The sequence below is a fragment of the Macaca mulatta genome, chromosome 10, assembly GCF_049350105.2.
Source record: "Macaca mulatta isolate MMU2019108-1 chromosome 10, T2T-MMU8v2.0, whole genome shotgun sequence".
Taxonomy (NCBI): domain Eukaryota; kingdom Metazoa; phylum Chordata; class Mammalia; order Primates; family Cercopithecidae; genus Macaca; species Macaca mulatta.
The window spans coordinates 15,220,025-15,245,447 of NC_133415.1; the positions used below are offsets into that span (position 1 = coordinate 15,220,025).

Consider the following 25,423-nt stretch of genomic DNA (forward strand, 5'->3'; position numbering starts at 1 on the left):
GCAAGTCACACGCGGAGATTTTACTGTGGGTGGGCGTGGTGGGTAGTGCCTACGCCTTTTCTCCAGGACTCTGGCTGGAGGCATTAACTCTCATTTTCGCTTCCTTGCTGTCACCTCTGGTGTGCAGTTGTTCCTGCCTCTTACCAGCCTTCTTCTAAGCATCATCACTAAGAGGCCCATTGATGGCCTCTGCAGTCACTGTAGTGGAGACCCCAGCAGGTGCAGAGCTATTAAGATGTCAGCGCCCCTGGGCGGGGCCGCCTGGGCAGGAGGTGCTGCCTCATTCACGGTCTATCTCTCCATCAAGCTTCCAAATCATGACCTCAGGAGCCTTCGTGCAGCCTGTTTGCCCAGCATTGTGGGCGGCGTGGCTAATTCTGAGCCACAGCTGCTCTGTCTTTTTCTTCAGGGGGTGAGGCCCTGGGATGGGGGCGGATGGGCACAAAGAGCCTCTGTGGCCTGTGAATGGAGCAGCACCATGGCGTGGCCGCGCCGCGTGGGAGCAAAGCCACTTTGCTCGATGTCTTGCCTCCACGAGCATCCAGTGAATCTCCTTCCTCCCACCTGAGCCTCAGTGCTCATTCCACAGGGCTTAGCTCCATCATCACTGATTTGATGGGATTAGCCCAGAGAACTTGGAGCTCCCGTAGACCACTCCACAGGACCATCTGCCCACCCAGCTGTCAGAAAGACTTGTCCTAATGACCCACAGTCCCCTTCTGCTGTCAGCACCAGCTGTTTCCAAACATCTGGCTCCATGGCACTCCCTTAGTGTGCGACCACGTGTCCTTGATTTTCCTGGGCTGGATTTCCTAGAGTGTGGGTTTTCTCAAAGTCCAGGAACAAAGCTTGATTGTTTCTGAGCTCCTGGGGTGACCTTGCTGTTCCCTGGCCTTCTATCTTGTCCCCATTCAACATTCACGCAGAGGGAAAACCAGAATAGGCTCCCGCTTCTCTTCCTCCTGAAATGCCCGGGCCCGTAGGTTGCCAATACCGTGTTTGCATTTCTTTGCCTCAGAGCTTTCCTGGTCTCTTGTGAAAAGAATAGTTGGAGGGAAAACAAGTGACTAATTATCCCAGGAAGAAAGGAAATCAAGGGCCCTGCATCCCTTTTTCTAAGCAGCCAAACATGTTTGTCCATTTTTAAGCTCAGCTGCTCTTTTCTTTTTAAGAGACAGGGTCTCCCTCTGTCACCCAGGCTGGAGCACAGCATTGCCATCATGGCTTATTGCAACCTCGAACTCCTGGCCTCAAGTGATCCTCTCATCTCAGCCTCTTGAGTAGCTGGGACTACAGGTGCATGCCACCACACCCACCTAATTATTTTTTAATTTTTTGTAGCGATGGAGACTTGCTTTGTTGCCCAGGCTGGTCTTGAACTCCTGGCCTCAAACGATCCTCTCACCCTGGCCTCCCCAAGTGCCGGGATTCCAGGTGTGAGCCCCTGTATCTGGCCTCTGCTGTTTTGAATACATACCATTGTGTGGTTGGTGGGGCCCTCTGCATTCTGCCTTTAGTCTAATTGCTGCCTGGAAGTTCCCTGTGCCAATAGCCTTTGGCCAGTGCCTGAGAAGAGCCTTCTCTTCATGACTGGTTCCTGTGTGGACCCTGTCTTTGGGTTCAGCCACAAGATCCATCCCCAGTTTTGGAGTGACTGGAAAGGGCACAGGTCAAGGGGGCTGGGTTGACCCCATAGTGCATAGACTGGTGGCTGCTTCATGAACAATCAAGGTGCAGGCCACTTGTGATGGAGAAAACAGAGGGTTGGAAGGAGCTTGGAGAACCGGCCTCCATGACCAAGGAGGTTGGCATTGGAGACCCGAGTCTGCTCCCAGCTCTGCCCAATGCCTTGTGACCTTCCATCGTCACTTCACAGAGGCAGGGCCGCAGTTGACGTGGTGCGTGGAGCCCTGGCCTCACTTCGCTGGGTCCCTCAGGCCCATTTTCTTAGGAAGAGGGTACTTGGGTTGCTCCAGCTTCTTAAAGAGAGTTGCGTCCCCCAACTGAGCACCTACCACCTGGGTGGTCTTGGGAGTCTTGCGCAGCTATTAGGAGTCTCTGTCTTTTTTTTTTTTTTTTTGATGGGGGAGAGGGATCTTGGGAGAAAAAAATAACAGGAAGTTTATTAGAAAAAGAATTAGTAGTCACAAGGTAAAGTATATTTACCTGAAGACACGGAGGCAGTCACAAGGTAAGGTGTATTTACCTGAAGATGAGGAAGGACAGATGTGTGTAAACTGTTGCTGTTGGAAATGATTCTCCTGACCTGCCCAGAGCTACTCTCCAAGGCTGTGCTGCCTGCTGTGTAAGCGCTTCATTTAATCCTCTTAACCACCCAATGAGGTCTAGAGCTCTGCCTGTCCCCGTTTTTCACATCAAGAAATGGAGGGAGAGAGAGGTTAAGAACCTTACCCTTGCTGAGATTTGAACTCAGGATATCTGACTCTGGGGGGTCTTATTTGAAATTGATTAAGTCACACTTGGAGTATTGGGTGTATTTTAGGTACCTCACATTAAGGATGTTGATTAATTTTTTTTTTTTTTTTTTTGAGACGGAGTCTCGCTCTGTCACCCAGGCTGGAGTGCAGTGGCCGGATCTTGGCTCACTGCAAGCTCCGCCTCCTGAGTTCATGCCATTCTCCTGCCTCAGCCTCCCGAGTAGCTGGGACTACAGGGGCCCGCCACCTCGCCCGGCTATTTTTTTGTATTTTTTAGTAGAGACAGGGTTTGACCGTGTTAGCCAGGATAGTCTCGATCTCCTGACCTTGTGATCCGCCCATCTCAACCTCCCAAAGTGCTGGGATTACAGGCTTGAGCCACCGCGCCCGGCCTGGATGTTGATTAATTGTGTTCCCCTCCAGAGAAGAAGTCTTGGAGAAAGCTCACAGGGAACGTGAAATAGTCTTAAAGTTTTTGAGGGATTTGCATGTGAATGTCTCTAGAAGATTCCAGAGAAAGAGGTGTCTGTCTGGTTCCCAGTATCCCACAAAAGATCTAATTGGTTTAGGACACAGTGCGTTTTTCCAGTGCTAGAAAGATGTAAGCTTCACTATCTCTCAGTGTCCTTCAGTGTGGAATGATTTGGGTTTCTGCAGTTTGCTGCACTGCAGCTGAGCCCTCTTCTGTTTATGCCTCTCTCACGATGACAAACACATCTCTCATTGTCCTCGGATCTGAGTTTTGTAACTGGACTTCTGCTGTCCGTTGGGCACAGACCTTGCCTGGTGGATACACACACTCAATGACCTATGAGGCTGGAGCACTCCTGCAGTGGAGAGGGAGGATCTTCACTTACAGGGCAGAAGGAGGATGCCGGTGCTCCACACCTGCAACAGGGCTGTGGGAGCTGGGCCACTGGGAGCAAGGGCCATCAGGGACTGCCTTCACGTCAGGCTGACTCAGGTCCTTTGAAGCCGCAGATATTTTGCTGCGAAGTTTGTACACTAGTGAGAATCAGACTTCCTAACCCGTTCCTATCTGCCGCTCTTTTCTTTAGACCTATTCAGGCCTGTTCTGTGTGGTCATCAATCCTTACAAGAACCTGCCCATCTACTCTGAAGAGATTGTGGAAATGTACAAGGGCAAGAAGAGGCACGAGATGCCCCCTCACATCTATGCCATCACAGACACCGCCTACAGGAGTATGATGCAAGGTGGGTGACGCAGTGTGAGCCCACCTGGGGCTGAGTCTTCTTCACCTGGGGCCTCATCGACACCTCCACAGGTGCTAAGTCACATTTGGTGCCACATCGATCTAGTGGCTGGTGATGGGCAGTGCATCATGGAGGTCTGTAGACCTCTGTATGAGAGCCAGGGCCAATGGCTATCCAGAGGACATGTTTACATGTTGATAGAATGTTCTAGAAGCTTTAAAATATACATTTCCTAATTTTTCTCCTAATTTCTCATACTTTTCAAGAGCTCTTGTGCCTGTCCCCTCTGCTTTCTTTTAGGCCCCTTCTTCTTCCTGTTCTTCCCTTCCCTTTGTGTTTTTCCCTCTTCCTCTCTTGCTCCTTCCCCACAGTCTAGAAACACATTTGAGTTATTCCCATCTCTACACAAACAGATGCAGAGCCTCGGGTGGCTTCTGCCCCGCTGTCACTCTGGCTTCTGTGCCCCTTCTGTTCCATTGCAGTGAAGCTTTGTGGAGGAAATGTCTGTGCTCACTGCCTCCATCCCCACCTCATGGTCATTCCCCTCACCTTGGCTGTCTCTCTCCACCCCTTCTCCAGACTGGCCGACAGAGGTCACCTATGACCTGTATGTTGCTAAGTCCATGGCTCTCGGGAGTTCCTACCTCACCTCTCCCCAGCATCGGACAGTCTCTACCACTCCCTTTATTTCTTTTTTTTTTTTTTTTTAATTTGAGACAATCTCGCTCTGTCACCTAGGCTGGAGTATGCAGTGGCATGATCTCAGCTCACTGCAACCTCCGCCTCCCAGGTTCAAGTGATTCTCCTGCCTCAGTCCCCCTAGTAGCTGGGATTATAGGCACGTGCCACCATGCCCGGCTAATTTTTGTATTTTCAGTAGAGACAGTGTTTTGCCATGTTGGCCAGACTGGTCTCGAACTCCTGACCTCAGGTGATCCACCCGCTTCGGCCTCTGAAAGTGCTGGGATTACAGGCGTGAGCCACTGTACCCGGCCAACTTCACTCTTAATAGAGTCCCTCACCCTGTGCTTCCACCAGCTGGTCATCTTTCTGGGATGTAAATGTGATCAAATCACTTGATTTGAAATCTTGACAAATCATAGAAAGGCTCCTCATTCCCCCAGGGCTATTAAGTTGCTGCAAAAGTAATCGCGGTTTTTGCCATTAAAAGTAATGGCAAAGACTGTGATGACTTTTGCACCAGCCTAATAACACTGAGACTCTGTGGTAGTGTACAATGCCCTTCAAAATTGGCCCCTTGCCTGCCTCTCCACCTTCCCAGCTATGTGGAACTCCTTACATTTCCCTAAAAGCTCTTTCTGCTTCAAAACACCCTACCTGCTCCATCTGCCTGCAATGCCTGGCAAATCCCTACTCTTTTTTTTAAAAACATGACTGAAGCATTAGGGCCTCCAAAGAGAATATCTGGGCTAGATTTGCATCAGAGCCCTGGTGATGCTTTATTTGACTGCAGTGTTTAGACATTTCTTTTTCTCCTCTAGATATACACAGGGCCCATGTTGCCTTTATATTCTCAGAGCTTAGCCAAGTACCTGGCATATGTAATCCTGACTGAAACCCAATTTCAGGCAGGGCTGTGTTCTCCTATCTTGTATGGATAGTGGTTTGTTATGTCCCATTATATAAGGATCCTTTTTTCTTTAAACTTTGCAGTCTATCTAGACAGTGGTGGTAATGCATCTTGTTGGGTTAACCACTTTGTCCCTGGTGTAGTGGTTTAGAGTGGCAGCCCGCGGCCTGTCTCCCACCACCCGCGCCGTGCTGTGAAGCAGGCATTTCACTGTTGAGCTTGATGCATTATGTAGGATGCTCAAGTTTGGCTGAGTCTTTGGCTTATGTTCACGTCTATCAAAATTCCTTGAAGAAGTCAGCCCTTCAGTTCTGAAGTTTCAAAATGTTAACTAGAACAGCCTGGTGGAAAAACATTCTGTGGGATTCCAGAAAAGTCTGAGTCTTTGTCTCTAGAGGTTATGAGTCAGTTTGCTCCCAGCTCTCTTAACTGGCCTAGTGCAAGAAGTGTATTCCGGAGTCATCTTGAGATCTGAGCTACTAAGTAAGGGCCTGTTCTCACACTTGGATCCTGGATTGGGATGGTTATCTAGCAACTGGGCAATTTTGCTTTTAGGCAAGACATTAAGACTGAGTAATATGTACTGAGGAGGCAGGAGAGAGAGTCTTTAGGTCTGGACTTCAGACTGTCTTCAGTTAACCTGTGGGACTCCTTCTCCAAGAGATTCATTCAATATTTATTTGTTCAACAACAACAAAAATTTGGTGGGAATGGCCTGAAAGCTCCATATATTGAAAGTAATTGGGAAACAAAAAAAAGGATGCAGAGAACCAGAGCTTTCCTTTGTCTTGGCCATAACCAAATGGCCTTAATAGGAACTTAGGGGCTGCCCTCATGCATCTGTGCAATGAAGAGTCTCTTCATGATTTGTCAAGATTCTGAATCAATTGGTTTGATCAGATTTGCAAATTATGAGGGCAGGTAGGTGGGCGATTTCTTTTATTTTTTTTTGAGATGGAGTCTCGCTCTGTCACGCAGGCTGGAGTGCAGTGGCGTGATCTCGGCTTACTGTATGTAGCCTCTGCCTCCTGGGTTCAAGCGATTTTCCTGCCTCAGCCTCCCAAGTAGCTGGGATTACAGGCGCATGCCACCATGCCCGACTAATTTTTTTTTGGTATTTTTAGTAGAGATGGGGTTTCACCATGTTGATCAGACTGGTCTTGAACTCCTCACCTCACGATCCACCCACCTCGGCCTCCCTAAGTGCTGAGATTACAGGCGTGAGCCACTGCACCCAGCCAGGTGGGCGATTTCATCTTTTGGAGACCAGGGATAGGAAATACATTTGTGAGCATGGGAAACCTGCATTGTTGGTGCCTCCTTTAAAGCAGTCTGTGCAGGAATTGGGTCCATGTGTTTTCTAACCCTCAGTCTGAGAGGTTTTCACTTTGCCTTCTGCCTAGCGTTGGACTTGCTGCAGCTCTTGAGCTCCCACGTTGACTGACGGAGGACATTTCTAGGCTATTTTCCTTCTTCTTCGGCTGGGCGTGGTGGCTCACGCCTGTAATCCCAGCACTTTGGGAGGCCAAGGCAGGTGGATCACCTGAGGTCAGGAGTTCGAGACCAGCCTGGCCAACATGGCGAAACCCTGTCTTTACTAAAAATACAAAACAATTAGCCAGGCATTGTGGCACACGCCTGTAGTCCCAACTACTCAGGAGGCTGAGGCACGAGAATTGCTTGAACCCGGTGGCAGAGGTTGCAGTGAGCCGAGATTGCGTCATTGGACTCCAGCCTGGGCAACAGAGCGAGACTCTGTCTCAATTTAAAAAAAAAAAGGCCGGGCGCGGTGGCTCAAGCCTGTAATCCCAGCACTTTGGGAGGCCGAGGTGGGCAGATCACGAGGTCAGGAGATCGAGACCATCCTGGCTAACACAGTGAAACCCCATCTCTACTAAAAAATACAAAAAAACTAGCCAGGCAAGGTGGCGGGCGCCTGTAGTCCCAGCTACTCGGGAGGCTGAGGCAGGAGAATGGCGTAAACCCGGGAGGCAGAGCTTGCAGTGAGCCGAGATAAAAAAAAAAAAAAAGAAAGAAAAGGAAGTTCCTTCTTTTTGTGTATAGCTGACCTGCAGAGCAATTAGTAATAGGTTTCTTGTTCTTGCAGCAGGGAGGAAGTTAGTAACAGAAGTTGTCCATGTTATGACAGGCTGGTTCACTAGTAAAAGAAAAATGTCCAGAGGAACCTTTGGTTCTTGCCCTGGGTCAGGTGTCACCCGTGGAGCCTCAGGGTCTGCAGGCTGTTAAAATCTGCCCCTGTCTTTTGGAGTGAAGTCTTAGTGCATGCCGCCTACCTGGCTTTGGGGGAAACAGGTTTGTTCTCTGCCACTTACATCTTAAAAGGCACAGTCGGAAAGTTCCTTTTCTGCTTTTCCTTTAAACAAGAACTAGACAAAGATTTCCTTCCTGAGCCGACTGTGGCTTGTGACATACTAGCATTTATTCTGCCAAATAGGGCAGTTGGTGGCTCTGTCTGGGGACTTGTGGGAGAGGAGCTCTTTGACCCTTCCTGGGGACCTGCCTCTGCCTTTATCTGTTCAGTGTGCTGGTTTGCCTGTACAGTCCTGATTTATGCCTGTTGTTCCACAGTTATTATTAATAGCACTCTCTTTCACTTTCAGAAGCACCCCAGTTTGGAGGATAAATTATATGTCACTCACTTATTGTCAGACTAAGCCAGGGTTTCTCACACTTGGCACTAGTGATATTTGAGGTTGGATGATTCTCTGTTGGGGGTGGGGGATTTTCCTGATCACTGCAGGATTTTTAGCAGCATCCTGGCCTCTGTTCACTTGATGCCAGCCACACCTTCCCTCTCCAGTTGTGACAACCAAAAATATTCTCAGACATTGCCATCAGATATTCCGTGGGGGTCAAGATTATTCCCTGTTAAGAACTACTGGACTAAGCATTGCAGATTAGTTTTACTTTGAGTGTCATCTCTGATCGATCAGTAGTGGCTGCCTGGAGCCCTGTGCTGGCAAGGATTTGAGACTCGATGTGGGAATTCTGAGATGGATTAGTGCTGTCTACCGTGGGCACGGGTGGGGCATGACAGCATGTAGTGCCTTGGATTAGGCCGTGGAGGTAGGTGACAGAAGGTGCCAGAATGCCAGGAGGTTTTGACATTATCCTGTTACTGGATGCCCTGGCGGTCCAGGTGGAGAGACAAGGCATGTTTATAGACAGAGATTTGTGGCCCTAGCTACAAAACAAGACATTTGCTGCCTACACCTGCGCCAGCACGACCAAGCCAGTGTCAACTGTCCTGGGAGTTTTGTCAGGTGTGGCGGTGAGGCCTGGGGTGGTCGGATCTTACAGAAAGGCAGTGGTGTGTGTCAGTCAGTAAGTAGTTACAGGGCATCCCAGACGTGCCCAGCATGGCCTCACCCTCCTGCCCCTGGCTTTCCCATGTTGTTAATTCATTGTCATGGCCGTTCCTGGGTCTTCCTGCCTTGGGGATTGGACTGTTCCTCGGAACTCTGTGATGGCACTGAAGCCTTTGAACTGGCCAAGGCCAGGAGAGTGAGAGAGCATAAATGTTGTGTTGCTGGCCCTTGCCAGGCAGGGGTGGGTGGGGCTGTGTCCCAGGGCAGGCACAATGTCTGCTGCAGAGTTCAGGCGGAAACAGCTGTGGTGGGCAAAAGGTCTGCCTCACCTAGGAAATGGCGCTTCTGGATCCCGGGCCAGACCCTCTGGGGTCTCCCCTGTGGGGAAAGATATGTATATCTCTACAGGAGAACTCTCTAGTTGAGGAATTTGACATGAGCCCAGTTATCTCCCCAGTGGGTAGAAAAAGCCCCTTCTGTGTGAATTAGGTAGAATGCCAGGTTTGGTTCACTTTCGGTGACTTTATGGTATTAATATTTTAATGAGTTCCCAGCATTTTGGGGGAAGCAGATCTGCTTTCATTCTAGGCCTAAACTTGTCTGAGAGCATTTAACCCTTTGCTCTGTGCCAGTCTCCCTCCCACCCAATCTCTGGTTCTTAGTGGAAGCTGCACCAGAAGTGGTTGGTCACCCAGCAGCCGCTCAGTGCCAGTGAGTGTGCACATGCCCCTCGGTGTCTGACCTTTTTCTGTAAACTATGAGGGGTAGAAATTTTGTGTATCTTCACGTCTGAGCATGGCTCTTCAAATTCATACGTAAAGAGGCAGGCACAGATGTGTTAACTGACTTGTCGAAAGCCCACAGAGAGGCAACGCCAGAAAGCAGTCTCCTGATTTCCTGTCCTGGTCCCCGTTACCCCGGGACAGGCCCGCGGGGCCTTGGTGCCCCTCATTTTCTCTGGTGGGTCTTGAAGGAATTCTTATCTCCGGCTCAGTGGTTGGGGGGCACTTGGGGAGGAGGGGCCCTCTCTTTCCTTCTCTCCACATTCTCCCTGCCCCGCTAGTTGTGTCTCCTGTGGAACCGTCTGCTTTCCAAGGTCTTTCTGAGGAAAAATGCCATGTTCGGCAGAGGCTCAGGAAAATGCTTCAAGGGGGCAGAAAAGCTCCGTTTGAATCGACTCACCGGGACAGGCAGCTGAGGAAGGAGCGTCGTGGAAGCCACAGATGGGATGACTCTGCTGAAGCAGGAATGCACCCAGCCGGGAGGCCGCCAGCCCTGCCAGCCGTCAGCACACAAAGGCCTCGCTGTCTGCTGGGGAGGTCGTGAGCAGGCCTTGTGCACCCAAATGTGCCTGTGGAGGCAGCGCGGGCTCTCCAAGATGGGGCGTTCTGTGTCTGCACCCGCTGGTCTTCCTGTGCTGGCTGAACACCTACTGTGTGTGTGCCGGGCACTCTGCAGAGAGTGTACACACAGCAGACTGGGGCCTGCCTGGAGGAGGTGACTGACTTGTGCCCAGAGACAGGCAAATCAGCTTCAAGATGACAGCGAGAGACCAGCACAGAGGAGGGGCGCCCCACTGAGCCTCGAGAGCTGCTGGGGTGGGTACGGGCCTTTGATAGATGACACAGCACTTCTATAGGGCACCAAAACGGGGCTGCTGGGCCTGTCTCAGCCTTAGATTTGGGAAAAGTGCCATGTATTGCCTTTGAGCAAGAGGAAGTGTGTTGTGGAGGAGAGACTGTGGGCTTTGGACTAGACAGAGCAGCAATCTGCCTCTTTCACTTCCTAACTGCAACCTGGCTGGAGCAAATCAGCTCACTCTGATTGAGCCTTCGTTCTCTTGTCCTCCTCTTGGGCTTCATACCACTCCCTGGCAGGGCCATGGTAAGAAGTAAGACGCCGTGTGTGTGATGCCTGCGATAAGTACCTTTTAGAGCTGGCAGTAGGAGTCTAAACACTTCTCAACTGAACTGCCCCGCCTTCCACGGAGCCTTCAAATCGCTCATTCCTTCCATCCACACTCCTGCTTGCTTAATGAAGGTGATGGCCAAATGCGTCTTGCAGGCAGCCATTTGAATCTCCCCTAAAAGACTCCCCCGAGAGTCCAGGCACAGGAAGTGAGTTGTCACAGCCGCTTCCCCTGCAGCGACCGTGCCACACACTGGAACGCGATAGCAGACGCGGTCTCTGGCTTGTCTGGTCTGGTCCACGCAGAGCTGAGCTGGGGCCTGGGGCTGATGTAGCCTCAGCGGAGCTTTAGGAGATGTGCTTGATCCAGAGTTGGTTCTTCTGCAGCCCTGAAATGCTTTTCTGTTCCCTGGGCTGCTGGTGGACCAGAGAGGTGCTGTGGGAGGCAGGCCCTGGGCCGCCACCCAACACCATGGCTGCAGCCGGGAGGCGCTGTCCTCGAGCTGATGTGAGCTGGCTGCTTCGTGCTCCTCCCCCAGGAAGGAAAGCCGGGCCCCAGCATGAGGCTGCTGAACTACCCATGGTCCTGCCTGTCAGTCTCATTTCTAGAACGTCTTCTCTCTAGAAGAGGAATCTGTGGTTAACGGGCCCTTTTCAAGGATTCAGCGTTAGGCTTACTTTTTTTTTTTTTTGTAAATCCAACCAAACAGGCCCACCATGCTTTGCTCTGGGCCCACTGAGCGGGAGATAAGAAGCAAGTGCCCTCTTAGAACCTGAAACTTTGGGTGGCGGTGTTTGGAAGCTTTGCCCAGTGTTTTTGTTTCTGTTCCCCATCCCCTGAAACAAACCAACAACAAAAACTCACATCAAATCCCTCATCACTAAGCCACTTTGTGCTTTTGGCCTCCTGTGATGAGTTCTCTTGCTGCCTGGTGAGTGTCACCTACTAGCCCGTTTTTCCTGTTCTCTCCAGCTCCGGCTCTGAGACTTCGGTTGAACTGTGTCCCAATTTGTCAGGGCTGAACAACAGTGTGTTCAGAGAAAGGCACTGCTTTCCTTTACCTACCTGATTTCCGGAATGACGGTATCAGTTGAGAACCAAAGTAATTCCCTACGTACTAAAGAAAGATAAGTGAGCTGAAAGTCTGCAGGTATAAAAGTTGAGATTCTGCAAATGGCTTCTGTCAAATTTGTTTCGTCTTGACCAAGGCCGTCAGCCCCGTGTGGACCTTGACGATAAATTCTCGAGGACCCAAGCTGTTCTTTTGGCAAACAGACAGAGCTGATGGGGGCTCAGGATGTCATTCCCACCTGGTATCAGGATTCTTCCTGAAGATCTTGTTTCTTCCACATGAGCTGGTCCACAGATACAACAGGGCACAGGTCTAAGCTGAAAGGAGAGGAAGTGTGAGCCTTGCTCCAGGAGCAAATCCTGGCCTAGCAGTCACCGACACGCCTTTCCTTCCACTGACCGCTCCTCCAAGGCGGCATGTTCACGCGCTGTTACTGTTCACCTCCTACCATTGATGTCCCTGGTGCTCTCAGGCACGTTTGACTCATCCAAGGGAGTTTCACAAAGCCGGTTGCTGTCTTTGCAGGCCTGTTTGTGCCCCAACAGGGAGCCGAGTTGGTCACGAGCAGTGCCTGGCTGTGTCTGCCATGCTCCCTGTGTGTGTCCTGGCTCCTTCCCTCTTATTCCCTGTTGCTCCAGCCCGCTGCAGAACTCAACAGGGGCCCCTCCTGCCTTGTCTTTCCTTTTCCCAAGGGGAATGTTAGGTAGGAGCAAGGCAGAACTGGACTGGGAGTGTCCTGGTGGCATGTGCTGTGGGTGGTCAGCACTCATGTGTGGCTTTTGAATTTCCCTCCAGTCTGACAAACCTGTTGGAGCTGCCTTGGCAACAACCCCAGAAGGAGAAGGTTCCCCCTCCTGGCCCCGCCCACGGGAAGGGCAGAGAAATGCCCAGCAGTGCTGTTTCTGGCAGATTTGCCTGTGTGCTGGGAACTTACCTGTGTTTTCCTAATGCATTTTGGCCAAGAGAAGGCTTGTTTGGGGCCTCGCTTGGTCTCTGACATTAATGAAAGTTAAGAGCAATCCCTCAAGGTTTTTTTTTTTTTTTTAATTATCCAGGGTGCCTGGAACGGGAGGGCTACCCATTCTCTGCCTCCTGTGACTGGGGACTTGGGTCTCAGCAGGTTCAAACCAAGGTTCCACCTGGGGGAACACAGGGGCTGTGGGCAGAGGCACTGGGCCAGGTCGAACTGGCTTCTGGCGTGGATGCTGCTGAGCAGGCATGTCCCTTGGTCTGGGCCTACCGTGGGGGCCTGGAGGGCACACTTGCCCATGACCGCACTGTGTGCCTGGGAGCCACGGCAGGGGCTCCCTCCTTTGCTGGCGGATTGCTAGGCAGGCAGGCTGCCAGGAAGCTCCACCCCACTCGGCACAGATCTGCAGCCTCTGCTAATATGAAGCATCATTTTGCACTTGCTTTTCTTCACCTCTCTGTTTGCCTCCCAAAGACTTGTAACCCAAGCTTGTGAATTGAGCTGGCTGTGGAGAAGCAGAGCTTCCCGTCATGAGAGTGTCGCGGCCCTTTCTTTGCAGCACTGAGGCAGGCCTGCGGGAGGTGCTGAGTGCTGGGCCCATAGGGTCATTCGATGGAGGGGAGTCCGGGGGTGGGTGAGGCCTCCAGAGGCCTGAGTTCTCAGCCCCATTCGTGCAACTCTGATCAAGTCATTGGGTTTCTGAGGAAAGAAGAATGATGCCCTGATCTTGGGGTCAAGTTGAATTAGGTCCTCTACAAGGCCTTCCCAAGCCCCTAAGTTCCAAGCTTCAGCCCTACAGGTGCTTTGTGCTTTGACCAACTGAGACCCAGATGCTGTCCACATGAGGGTCTTGGGGAGAAGTGACTCTGGGTCTAGGACTCTGCCCAGGACAGCCTGAGACGCCCATCCTGGCCCCACAGGGCAGGGCTCACAGTGCCAACACATATAGCGAGCCACCCCCAGGGGCCACTCTGGAGTTTCCCTGAAAGCAGAAGGTTCCCTGGTGGTGGAAAGTTTTGGTCCCATTTGTCTCAGATTATCCCATCAGTCTCACCCAATGTGGGCATATTGTCCAACCTAAAACTGCCCTTTTTCCTGTCTTTCTTTCTTGGCCCATACCCATTTCTCAAGAAGCCCAGCGGAGCCGAAGATGGGGTGTCTCCCAGGTGGAACCCAAAAGAGCTGCTCCATGCTGGAACCTTGGGAGGTGTGATCTTGGGAGCGGGGTGATGAGTCAGTCCCAGCAGTGGCTGCTGGTGAAGCAGGCCCCTTCCTCTGTGCTTCCTGTCAGGCTGATGTCACCACTCTGCGAGCCTCGTGGCCTTTTATGGACAAGAGTGAGCTGCAGCTCCTCTCACAGAGGAAGTGAGCCTTAAGCCCCCCGCAGAAGTCTGCACCTGGGATGAAATACCTGTGGTCAGGTTCCCGCTTCCTCCCTCCTGGGCCCAGCGTGCTAAGCTGGCTGGAAACACTTGTCCACAGGTAGATGGCCACATCAGCTCAGGTGCCCTCACTGCATGGGCCTGGCCTCAGGACATTTCAGGTTTAAAGTGAAATCCAGGGAGAAAATGACCTGGTTCCTGAATTTGTAACTTTTATAAAAGACTTACTTGTGGCGGTGCCAAGGAATTGCTCAGTTGGGAGCTCCGAGACAGCAGGCAGGTGAGCACAGCATGTCTGGGCGCCTGCCTCACACCGTGTATGACAGGACACCATTTCCTTCCATCGTCAGAGCAGTCCCTTCATTCCCAGAGAGGTCAAGGGGCCAGGCACTGCGTGGGGAAGAGCAGAACCCAGGGCCGTAGCACTCTCGGCTGTGGCTTCCTCCTTTGCAGAGCTGCTCCAGACACATGGACCAGTGGTTGTCAAACTGTGCTCTGAGGAACACAGTCTCCACCACCCACTGTCCTTTGCTCAGGGATTTGGGAAGATTTTGTCTGAGGAAGGACTGCCACTGCTTTTTGAAAAGTCTGAAAACTACTGCAGAGTGACTCATGACCCAGTCTGTACCCCATCCTAACCAAGAGAGGGGCTGGGGCAGGGGGTTCGGAACAGGCGCCTACCACGGCTAGACTTTCATCTGGCAGGGGCCTCGTGTCCCAGAAGAGGCTTGTCCCTGGCGGCCTCCTCCCGTGTAGAGGAAGGAAGGGCGTTTTCAAATAAGCCTTCAGTCCTAACAGGCCAAATAAGGACTTGAGCCAAAACAAGCGGGTTGGGCCGGACTCTGAATGTGCTCATCCTGTGAGATGACAGTGCGGGGAAGGGTTGATGGGGTGGGCGCCACTGGCGGTCTCCACCAGAATGCACAGGGTGGGGAGGTGGGCTGCAGAGTAAACTGAGTCAGGCCAAGAGCCCACTGGTTACTAAGAATTCTAACCACCCCACTGCCCAGAGGAGATGCCTCTGAGATCAGGAACAAATCCAGAAGAACCGCTGTGTGGAAAGATTGCAAAACAATGACGATAATACCTGCTTTGTACATTATAATATAATACCTTGTAAGGTTATTGGAGGCCACACAAGATAACAGACCAATACCCTTCCTGAGCATTGGAAAGACCTTTCCGGTTGCATGGGCACATGGTACGATTCGTGGTGCATAGGGCAGGTGGATTTGGGATACTAAGCAGTGCGGCAAGAGGTGAAGCAATGGGGAGGCCTCCCGGTCGTTTGCCTTTCAGAAAGCATTTGTCCAAATGAATGTTCCTGGCAGAACAAATCCAGATTTCTTTAAGGGATGGTTAGGCTGTGTTGACAGTGGTAAACTGGCTTCAGAAATTGGAGGGGGAAGGCTGGAGAAGTGGGAGAGCTGGGGATGCTGGGGTGGATGGAGAGGAGACACTGAGTTTGGCACTAGGGTTTCGGGATTTGAAGTGCGTGTGCCTGTGCATACGTCCGTGTGTGTGCATGGCTATGTACATACATGTATGTTCACATTCACCTGTGAATACATGTGCCTTGGGTGCCTGTGTTTGCACTTGTGCTTGTGGATATGCGTCTGTGAATGCGTGTGCAGCTGTGTGCCTTGTGTGCGCCCATGTGTGGATCTATGTATATGGCTTTGCACACGTGTGCACGCATGTATTTCTGTGCACACGTACCTCTGTACACCTGCCTCCATATGTGACTGTGTAGGCACAGATGGTTGTGTGTCTGTGTGTGCGTCCGTGTCCTTGTGCGTGCATGTGCCTGTGTGTGCATGCCCTCGAGTGTGCTTGGGGGCTCTGCTTCCTGTTGTTCAGCAGCGGAGCCTCTGACTCCTCCTCACACAATTAGAGGAATTCCAGCCATCCTAGGGACAGCCCTGGGAAAACGGTTCCTCTGGAAGGGTTGGGGAATGTTTCCTTTTATGGTAGCATTGGGCCGTTGCTGCTCACGACTTGCCAGCACTCGCAGGTACATTCTTGCCTGCTAGCAGAGCCGGTGACTAAACATGCCCACAGCTGGGGCAGACCACAGGGAGATGCAGTGGGGGAGGGCAAGGGGCTGGGACGACAAAAATGTTTGTTCCAAACCCTTATCGGTTGCCACACTGTTGTTCGGGGCCAGCAATGAAATTGCTTTGTCTTCCCCAGGCTGTCGTTCCTGCCGCCTCCCTCCCTTCTGTCTTCCCGTCTGTCTTGTCAAGGATGCAGGTCTCTAATCTCTGTCCTTGCTGTGCAGGCTTGAAGGACTCTGTGTTTTTTGAGACAGGCGAGGGGGAGTAAGGCCCCCCTCGAGCTTGCCTCCTGAGCAGTTTCCACATCAGAGAGCAGAGTGTGGGGTGTGTTTGTGAATGGGAGTGACCCAGCCCCTCTGCGCCCCCACCCTGTTGATGCTCAGGGGGCTGGGAGGAAGCTGCCGCCCAGGGGTAGCTGCCTTTGGTGTTGGGTGTGAGGTTTGTTTTTTCTTCTTTCTGTCTGGGCTTCCTTTGCCCTCCTGAATGACCAGTAGGCAGAAGAAGAGATTGGAGGCAGTGCCCAGCCCCACCAGCTGCTGAGGTCGGACACGCTAGAAAGCTCACCTCGGAAGAGGCAGGCAGCCTAGCGGGTCGGTGTCGGCTGGTGTTGAACGGTTAAATGTGTCTCCTGAGGCCATGCGTGTGGAAAGCCATGAGTCATTCTCCCAGTGCCTGGTCATGCAGGGCCCTGACCAGGCGGTGCGAGCCACTCAGTGTGTCCTTCACACGTCACTGAATCCGTGTTTCCACTCAGTGCCGACACTGTACCAACGGCCACGGATGCTCCCGCTGCCCTGACAACACCACTGCCACCCATCGTGGCGACGTCGCCGTGGGGAAGTCAGTATAGACAGCAACCATTTGTGGAGCTTACTCTCTTTACAGGGACTGCGGCAGGTCCTTTTTATGTGTTATTTCTATTTTTCCAACTAATCCTGCAAGGGAGTTAGTAGCAGATCTACTTTGTGGATGTAGAAACTGAGACTCAGAATTAAATACCTTACTGCAGCTCAAATATTTGTAAGCAGCCTGATGCTGGATTCAGGCCAATTTGACTTCAAGGACGGTGAGGCCATTAGATGGGGTGGGATAAAACGGAAAGAAATGAGTTTGTATCTTCAGCTGTTGCTTAAGATTGAATACGCAGTGCTGAACAGCCAGGATGCCTTAGTGCTGCTGGCAAACTTAGCTTTCAGAGTGTGGGCATTACTGCCCCTCCTGTGCCGGGGGAGGGTGGGTATTTATAACCTTCCTGCTGAGCAGTTCATAGAGCTGTTGATAGTTGCTGAAAGTTCCTGACACCCGGCTAGAGAACAGGTTGTCACAGAAACCCATCAGAAGCTGTCATTCTTTACAAGCTACCTCTAAAGTGACATCATTGCACGCCTTCCACTTGCCAGACGCCATGCTGGTACGTTCACATGTCTTGTGGACACAAGTACTGTTATCCCACGCTGCGGAGGAGGGAGCTGGGGCTCCGAGAAGCCTGCGCACCTGTCCCGGGTCTCAGGCTGTGAGGCGGCATCTTATCCCAGGGCTGTCCCGTTGCAAAGCCAGGCCTCATCACCCCTCCTCCTCCAGCCTCTTCAACGGTGCTCCTTCCTTCCATGGGGGTGGTATTTAGAGCACCTGCAGTGGGCTTATTTCTAACAATCTCAGCCCCCAATTATAAACACACAGGGCAGGTCCCACTCAGCTCCCAGGAAAGTGGACTCCTGGAGAGCTTTCCACACACTCGTTCCTCTAAGGTGGGAGACGCAGAACTATTTCTGGTTTTCTGGTGGGGGCTGGACAGTGTGGGTGGGCAGTCTGAGCTCCTGGGTGGCAGGAGCAGCTGCCCAATGGCACTCTCCCCCGCAAATGCTCCTCCCAGCCAGGTGTGAGGGCGGGCTGCGAGATCCCCGCAAAGACAGCATCTGCGGCACTGTACTCCGTCTGGGCAACGGGCAGCTCTTCGGGAGCAAGCGGGGGAGGCTTTTGTATCTGGTGGGAGTTAATCTGATGTCTCCTTTGTTTCAGACCGAGAAGATCAATCCATCCTGTGCACGTAAGTATTTCTCCGTCTGGGTAGTGGTTCGTTTCACCCCAATCTGTTCTCATTCTTGAGGACTCCTACCGAAACCACAGCTGGGGGTGGTGGAGTCCCCGATTCCCAAGTCAAGGCCCCCTCCTCCGCTTCTCCATGGGACAGGACTTCAGTTTGTATGTTTGCTACTCAGCGATCCCACCGCATGGATGAGTTCAGTCTGAATCATCCTTCCTCCAGGAGCCAGTGGGAAGGAAGGTGGCGCTTATGGCAGAAAGGAAAAGCAAGATTTCCCCCCAATCCGGCTGGGAACCAGCTCCTCCGTAACTTCTGGGCGGAAGGCATTCCTTCTTGCTCTGGATGGTGGCTTTTCTTTACCTGGATTGAAGTAGACACTGGGGCCTCTCACCTTTTAACTTAACAAGGAGATCCATAAACCCCATTGCTGAGAGAGTTAATGGCACAGAACGTTCCTTCAAGTGACGTTTCAAAGGAACATGTACAAGTGCCTTTGACCCCTAAGTCCACAGCTGCCTAAAACTGATTTTTAAAACACTTGGATGTGAAGGCTGCCAAGTGACCAGGGCAGGCAGTGGATTTCAGTTTACTTCTATCCAGCCCCTGGAGAGCCATGGGAAGTGGACTGCATGAGGATTCCAGAGCGTTTATGTGGCAATTCCTTTTTCTGCCACACGTTGGGTCCTTCATGGGCACCTGACAGAATGTGAAGCAGTGGAGTGTGCAGTGGGAAGGGACAGAGGTCAAGGACTTGGCCATGCCTAAGCCTGAGACTTCCTTGCCTCTCTTGGTAGGGGTGAATCTGGAGCTGGCAAGACAGAGAACACCAAGAAGGTCATCCAGTATCTGGCGTACGTGGCGTCCTCGCACAAGAGCAAGAAGGACCAGGTGAGCGCTGTGGTCCTCGTCCCCGCGGCCACTTGCTGGGCCTTGGTGGGATGATGGAGGAAGAGCACTTAGTGGTCGTGGCTTCAGCTTTACATGAGGATGCTTTGGGGAATGAAGCAGAGGCTGGGCCCATTTCCATTGAGGCGATGGCATGGCCTGTCCTGGGAGTGGTCCGGCGATAGCAAGCCCATTCTGTCCTTGGCCTCCTAGCCTTCTGAGTTGCTGTGGAAACTGATGAGGTCCTGGAGTTTGCGTAGCAGCCCTCTTGGCGTTTGCAGCTCATTGCTGTGTGTCCCCCCGCTTCTGAGGCTGGAAGGCAGATTCCAAGACTTGGTCCTCAAGTTGATGGAGGCTGTGTTTGAATCCATTTCTTTCCCCTGATGTTGAAATGCCTCTGGGTGGGCCGGGCGCGGTGGCTCACACCTGTAATCCCAGCACTTTGGGAGGCCGAGGTGGGCGGATCACAAGGTCAGGAGATCGAGACCATCCTGGCCAACATGTTGAAACCCCGTCTCTACTAAAAATACAAAAAATTAGCCGGGCGTGGTGGCGGGCGCCTGTAGTCCCAGCTACTCGGGAGGCTGAGGCAGGAGAATGGCGTGAACCCGGGAGGCGGAGCTTGCAGCGAGCCCAGATCACGCCATTGCACTCCAGCCTGGGTGACAGAGTGAGACCCCGTCTCAAAAAAAAAAAAAAAAGAAATGCCTCTGGGCAGACAGCCACCCAACCCCACCACCCCAGCGAAGAGAGAAAGGGCAATTGGAAAGTCATCTCACCTCCATTTTTTTCCTCTCCCTTTTGATGGATTATGGTTGAACCAGCAGCGTCCTCGCTAGGTGAGCTGCACGTTTTACTGCACGTTCTGCACTGGGAATGCGTGTTCTGCCCATCGTGTGCCCTTGAATTCTGTATTTTGTTCTAAGCAGCTTTTCACCCCACACTTGTCACTTTCTGCAGCTAGAGCTCTTCTTTTAGGCTCAGCTCACTGACTGTCTTGGGAGGAGGGGCTGGGTGTGGCACACAGTGACCTCCTGTGCACTCTGAAGTGACAGTCCCTGCAGAATGGAGATGGGCCTCACACCTAGTTGTTCTCAGAAACTCCAGTCACGCCCAGATTTCCCCACAGCGCACTATAGCTGTCATGTCCCATGCAGAACTTGACCCCGGCACGGTGGGCGGGGACTCCGCTCTCACGGAGCCCTCCATGCTCTGTGGTCCAGACCAGATGCAGATGGCCGGCGGCCCTCGCCCGCCACCGCCGTGCCAGTCAGAAGCAGTGCTGGGGAGTTCTCATGTTGGAGTTTTTCAGAGGTTGGGGTGATCAGACAAGCATGGCTGTGGGACGCTGTCTCTCAAGCACACTCTTAAACTCCCCTGTGAAACCTAAGTGCCAGTGGTGTTCCTTGAAGCCGTCAGGGGGAGCTTGGTCGCTCCCAGCGGCGGCTCCACCTTACTGGCGTGCCGTGTGCGGCGTTCGTAAGTAAGGAGGGGTGTGAGTCTGCATGCAGGTCTGGGGTGTGGCCTGCAGAATGGCCTAATGAGTACAGTCTTCTGGAACCCAACCAAAAGTAACTTTTCATGTGCCAAGCTTCTCAAGACATTTGGAATCTTTTTCCATGGGGTGTCAGGAGTTATATTTAGAAACTAATAAAGTTTCTTTTCTTCTCTCTCCCTCTCCCCCTGTCTCCGTATCTCCCTCTCTCCCTGTCTCCCTCCCCTACCCCCCATTTTGCATTCTTTTTAGGAGGCCTATTTTAAAAACAAAGCTGTGAGGTTAGGAGTTCTCTAGCCGTGGTTTTCCATCTCCGAATTTGCAGTAAAATCCTTTTCCCGAGTATTTATTGACTGCCTAGTACATGACTGGTTCTTGGGAGGGTGACACTGGAGTCCCTGTCCTGGAAGACAGAAGACAGGACACAGAGAGCAGTGAAATAGCTCATATGCCTTACATCGGGGGTTCCTGTTGTAGAGGGGAAGGCAGCACTCAGCAAAGACAGCAGGCTGGGGTTGGGGGTGACAGTGGGAGCCATGCTGTCAAAATGCAGACTTTGCTAGGCACCCTGTCCCTGCCCTGAGCCCACTAGAATGAGGGAATAGGTTGCCCCAGGGTTCCAGTCACAGCTCAGGCTGTTAGTGTGAAAGGCCATTGGCCGGTTTGGTTGATTTCCTTGCCTGAAGCTGTGCTGTGATTTTCCACAGGCAGCCGGAGCATGGAACACCCTTGAACTTGGTTTGGGAGCCAGCAGTCTCTCGCTTGCAGTGGCCAAGTTGACCCTCCCAATACCAGCAGAGGGGTTGTTCCAGACCTCACCTTGCTGTGGGGAGGCCAGGTTTGGCCTGGGCTGCGGGTTGGCAAAGCAGAGCTTGGTCCAAGGAGCTTTCCGGGCAGATGCCCGGAGCCTAAATGGTGACCTTTGCCTCTCCCTGGTCTGTTATTTGTGTTCTTGTTGGGGCTCACTGGCAGAAACACCACCCAGTGAAGCCCTTCAGAAACCAATGGGTAACCCCTAACCTTAGACAGTACCATGTCACTTCATGTTATGCAGATTTCATTGAAAAATTAAAATCTCTTCTGTGCCCAATTAGATGTCAGTAGAGGAAAAGCCATAGGTTAGTCATCACTGTTGTCAGCAGGGAACACGGCTCTGGAATCTGAAGTGGCTGCTCCCGACTTGGCCCTGCGGCCCCACTTTCCACGGCAACAGCGTGTGGTCCCAAACAGAGGCCTCAGTTTGCCTCCAAGCCAGGGCAAGCACAGGCCCTGGAGGGGGCCGCGCTCCCTTCTGTCTGCGGGAACGGGAGCGGTTCAGCCAGCCTGGCAGCCTGGCCTGTGCTGTGAGAGGAACGGCGTAGTGGGTGTGGGAGCCATTCTCATCCAAATCTGGCTCCGTGGGCTGCCTCAGCCGACTTCCTAGGCCCGCCCGAGGCCTGTGGGTGGAAACCCGGTGTCCAGTTACCACTGGTGCCCAGCGCACATGTAGAGCCTGCTCTGTGGGCTTGACCCCTGCCCTCTGACCTGGCCCCGCTGACCCTCCTTCAGGGGCGGGCACTAGGGCAATGCCCTCACTTGTCTGGATGGTTCACAAGCAGAAGGCTTCCTAGCCCTGGGTTGGGGGGTCCTGGCCTAGGAGGACTGCCAGAGGAGGAGGCTCTACTCTGTCCCTTGTGGTCTCAGGTGGGCTTCCAGTCTGGCTTGGCTAGACTCCAGAGTGTCCCCGGTGCTCTGCAGATGAGTCTCGTCTATGGCAGGTGTGCTTGTAAGGCCAGGGTCCGTGGCTGTCCTGGGAGCTCCTATTCCTCCCAGTTTTCCTTGTCATCACTCACAGGCGGCTGCTGTTCCCGGAAAACCCTGGCTTGACTCCAGTCTTTAATAAATACAAAGCCTGGCCTGGCCCTTGTGTGATGTTCTTTCCCCCAGAGGGCACTCAGGCATTAAGGGGAACCAGCTCCCTAGTTTCCTCAGTCAGCATTAGTTATTCCCTGGTTGCATGGGCCTGCTGCACAGGTGCGAAGACAGGGCAGTGGCCGACGGGTTAGGTAGGGGACTGGAGTTCTGCCAGCCCGCTCTGCTGATTGACAGCTGGATGACCTTGAGCACGTCATTCCTCTCCCTTGGCCTCAGCTTCCTCTTCTGTGAAATGGGGCCGCTCTGTCCTGCCCCCTGAGTATGGTGAGGGTGTAGGGATAAGAAGGCACAAGGGTGCATTTTGTCTACCACAAAGCACCCCTGGAGTGCACAGCAGGATTTAGTGACATTCTCAGTAAACAGCTTGCAGCCCAAAGTGGGCCTCATGGATCCCGTGCTCATTGCCTGCCGTGGTGGGTTTTGGGTGCAGCAGTGGAGGGGCTGATACAGAAAGTGAAGCATTTATCAGGACACAGATTAGATGAGCGTGTATATTTTCCAGATCCAATCCCCTCATTTGCTTTTCCTATGAAAAGGAATAAAAATGTGAAGATTAGAGGCAAGGAGGTAGAGGGAAGCTGGTGTATACGGGGTGGAGACACTGTCCCAGGGTGTCTGTGCCGCCAGCTCGCTAGTTTGGGTGCTGCTTTCACATAGGTCCTCCAGGGCCAGATTCCTAGAGCTGAGGGAGCTTCCTGCCTGCCGTTTCCAGGGCCACGGAAGTAAGTTCAAACTGACCAAGGTTTCCAAAGCCTGGCGGGAAGGCCACACTTGGGTGATACCGGGACCTGGCTTTGGCTGGAGTGGCACACTGGCGCCCACCCGGAAACCTCTGTTTCTGGCATGTTGGACATGCTGACACGGCTCTGCCATCGTCCCCCTTCCAGGCAGGGCAGGCTCGGTAGCCCAGGTCGCTGCCCGGCCTTCACTGTGCCCCTGGGTTCCTTGCAGGGTGAGCTGGAGCGGCAGCTGCTGCAGGCCAACCCCATTCTGGAGGCCTTCGGGAACGCCAAGACCGTGAAGAATGACAACTCTTCCCGCTTCGTGAGTAGTGCGGTGGCGACCGGCTCTGGGGACAGAGGGCCCTGCCCGGAGCTTTGGCTCATGCTGCCTTCTCCTGGGTGCGCTCCCCTCAAAACCGAGGACGGTTCAGACTCAGTGCTATCTGGCCTGTTGTGTGGACTAGGACAGACCGAATGCCAGCTGGTGTGGACCTGCCCTGCCCCTCTTAAGGAAGAAGGCCACGAGTAGCTTCTTCAGCCTCCCCCATGAGAGGTGGAAAGGCCAGTGAGGGCACTGCCGACTCTGCCCCAGAGTGCTCTTCTGTCACCAGTAGCCAGTTAGTTCCCGGGTCAGGCAGAGAGGAACACTTCCAGATAACTGGTCTCTTTCCCCCTCTGCGAGGAACCTGGGTGTGGGATCGGCTTGTCTTAGGCTCGTGGCCTCAGGCAGTGTGGCACCTGAGTCCTGAGGGCCCGTGCGGTACGGGCATAGGGAGCCCCTGGCCTGGCACATGGGTCCTGTCTCTGGATTTTCTCCCTCCAAGCTGTGCCCACCGGAGGGGGCGTGGGGGCCTCTGGTCTCCCCCTTGCTCTCTAGCTCCCCATGTCAGGGGCACCCCTGATCTCTTGCTATCTTTTTTTACTTAGGGTAAATTCATTCGCATCAACTTTGATGTCAACGGCTACATTGTTGGAGCCAACATTGAGACTTGTATCCTTGTGGTTCATGGGGATAAGAGTTCTGGATCCGGAGGGGAGGCATGACCTCTATAGAGAAGAAGCTGCCTCCTGATTCCAGCACTTTCCCCCTGTGGGCCTGTTATGACACCTTGTCTGTGGAGCTGGGGGGACATTCAGGATTGGCTCAGTGCAAACTCAACACAGAGCTTAGGGCTTGCTTTCTTTACGGGCAGGATAACCACCTGCTTGAATGGGATGGAGCTGTTGAAAGCCGTCTAGTGTGGCTCCCAGAGGTGGGCGTTTGGGGGATGCTACTTTATCTCTCCCGCGTGCCAGCGTTTAGCCTTTGCATGTGGGAATGTTCTCGTTCCCATTACCTGTAAGAATGAGACAAGGCTCCCGAGGGTGTGAGCTCCTCTTGGACACAGCATGACCCTTGAAGGTGAGAACCCAGGTAGTTTGCTTTTGCTGTGTTTTGCCGTTTTGTGCCATTCTTCCTTCCTTGTGAAGTTCAGTTCCTTTGGACGAGAATAAGAGGACAATGGAAGGCTGGCCAGGCACAGTGGCTCACGCCTGTAATCCCAACACTTTGGGAGGCTAAGGCAGGTGGATCACCTGAGGGTCGGGAGTTCAAGACCAGCCTGGCCAACATGGCAAAACCCTGTCTCTACTAAAAATACCAAAATTAGCCAGGTGTGGTGGCACGCGCCTGTAATCCCAGCAACTTGGGAGGCTGAGGCAGGAGGATCAACTCCTCCTGAATCCAGGAGGCGGAGTGATTGTGCTACTCTGCCGAGATTTTGCTACTGCACTCCAGCCTGGGCAGCAGAGTGAGACTCTGTCTCAAAAAAAAAAAAAAAAAAAAAAAAAGAGGAGAGTGGAGGACTTGCCTTCCCCCCAGCTTGTGTTGCTTCCTTAATGTTTGCAAAGATCTTTTGGAGAAATCTCGTGCTATCCGCCAAGCCAAGGAAGAACGGACCTTCCACATCTTCTATTATCTCCTGTCTGGGGCTGGAGAGCACCTGAAGAGTGAGTAGTCGGCCTGCAGCCTGACACCGGGGCTGCCAGGCTCTGGGCCTCTTGCCAGAATTGGGTCATAGACATCATTTGGGAAATGAAAACTTTTGGCCTTGGGTTTAGCAGGGAGAAGTGAGAGCGACTTCTTTCTCTGCGCCATCCTAAGGACTTGGTCTTCTGTTTCTGACCATGCCAGAGAAAAGCTAGGGTGGGTTGCACATGTAGCTGCAAATCACAGGGCCCTGGCGCTCTTCTGGGCCGGGAGATGTGAGTGTCAGAGTCTCAGACACTGAGGAAAGCTGAACGTCGCTGGCTACTCTGCGGTTTTCAGGGCGCGTCAGGGCTCAGGGTCTGTCCCAGTCCCTCCAACCTTCGAGGTCACAGCACTGATGGAGCCTCTGCTTTCAGCACCTCGCTGAGGTG

General features: G+C 52.8%; 1 protein-coding gene across 14 annotated transcripts in view; it reads left to right on the plus strand.

Moving 5' to 3' along the window:
* Positions 1-25,423, plus strand: part of MYH9 (myosin heavy chain 9) — a 106,953-nt gene that overhangs the window by 44,610 nt on the left and 36,920 nt on the right. For 6 of the 14 annotated variants that reach the window (XR_013399116.1, XR_013399115.1, XR_013399117.1 and 3 more), the window contains exons 3-8: positions 3,497-3,653; positions 17,983-18,010; positions 18,802-18,895; positions 23,253-23,345; positions 23,951-24,014; positions 24,914-25,012. Coding sequence is in view for 5 of the 14 variants with exons in the window: in XM_015150233.3 (XP_015005719.2) it covers positions 3,497-3,653; positions 17,983-18,010; positions 18,802-18,895; positions 23,253-23,345; positions 23,951-24,014; positions 24,914-25,012 (535 nt within the window). In the remaining 9 variants the exon portion in view is untranslated. Of the gene's footprint in view, positions 1-3,496; positions 3,688-17,982; positions 18,011-18,779; positions 18,905-23,252; positions 23,346-23,950; positions 24,015-24,913; positions 25,013-25,423 lie in introns of all 14 variants that reach the window. The other 8 variants (XM_077949788.1, XM_077949790.1, XM_077949791.1 and 5 more) reach the window with 5 other exon arrangements.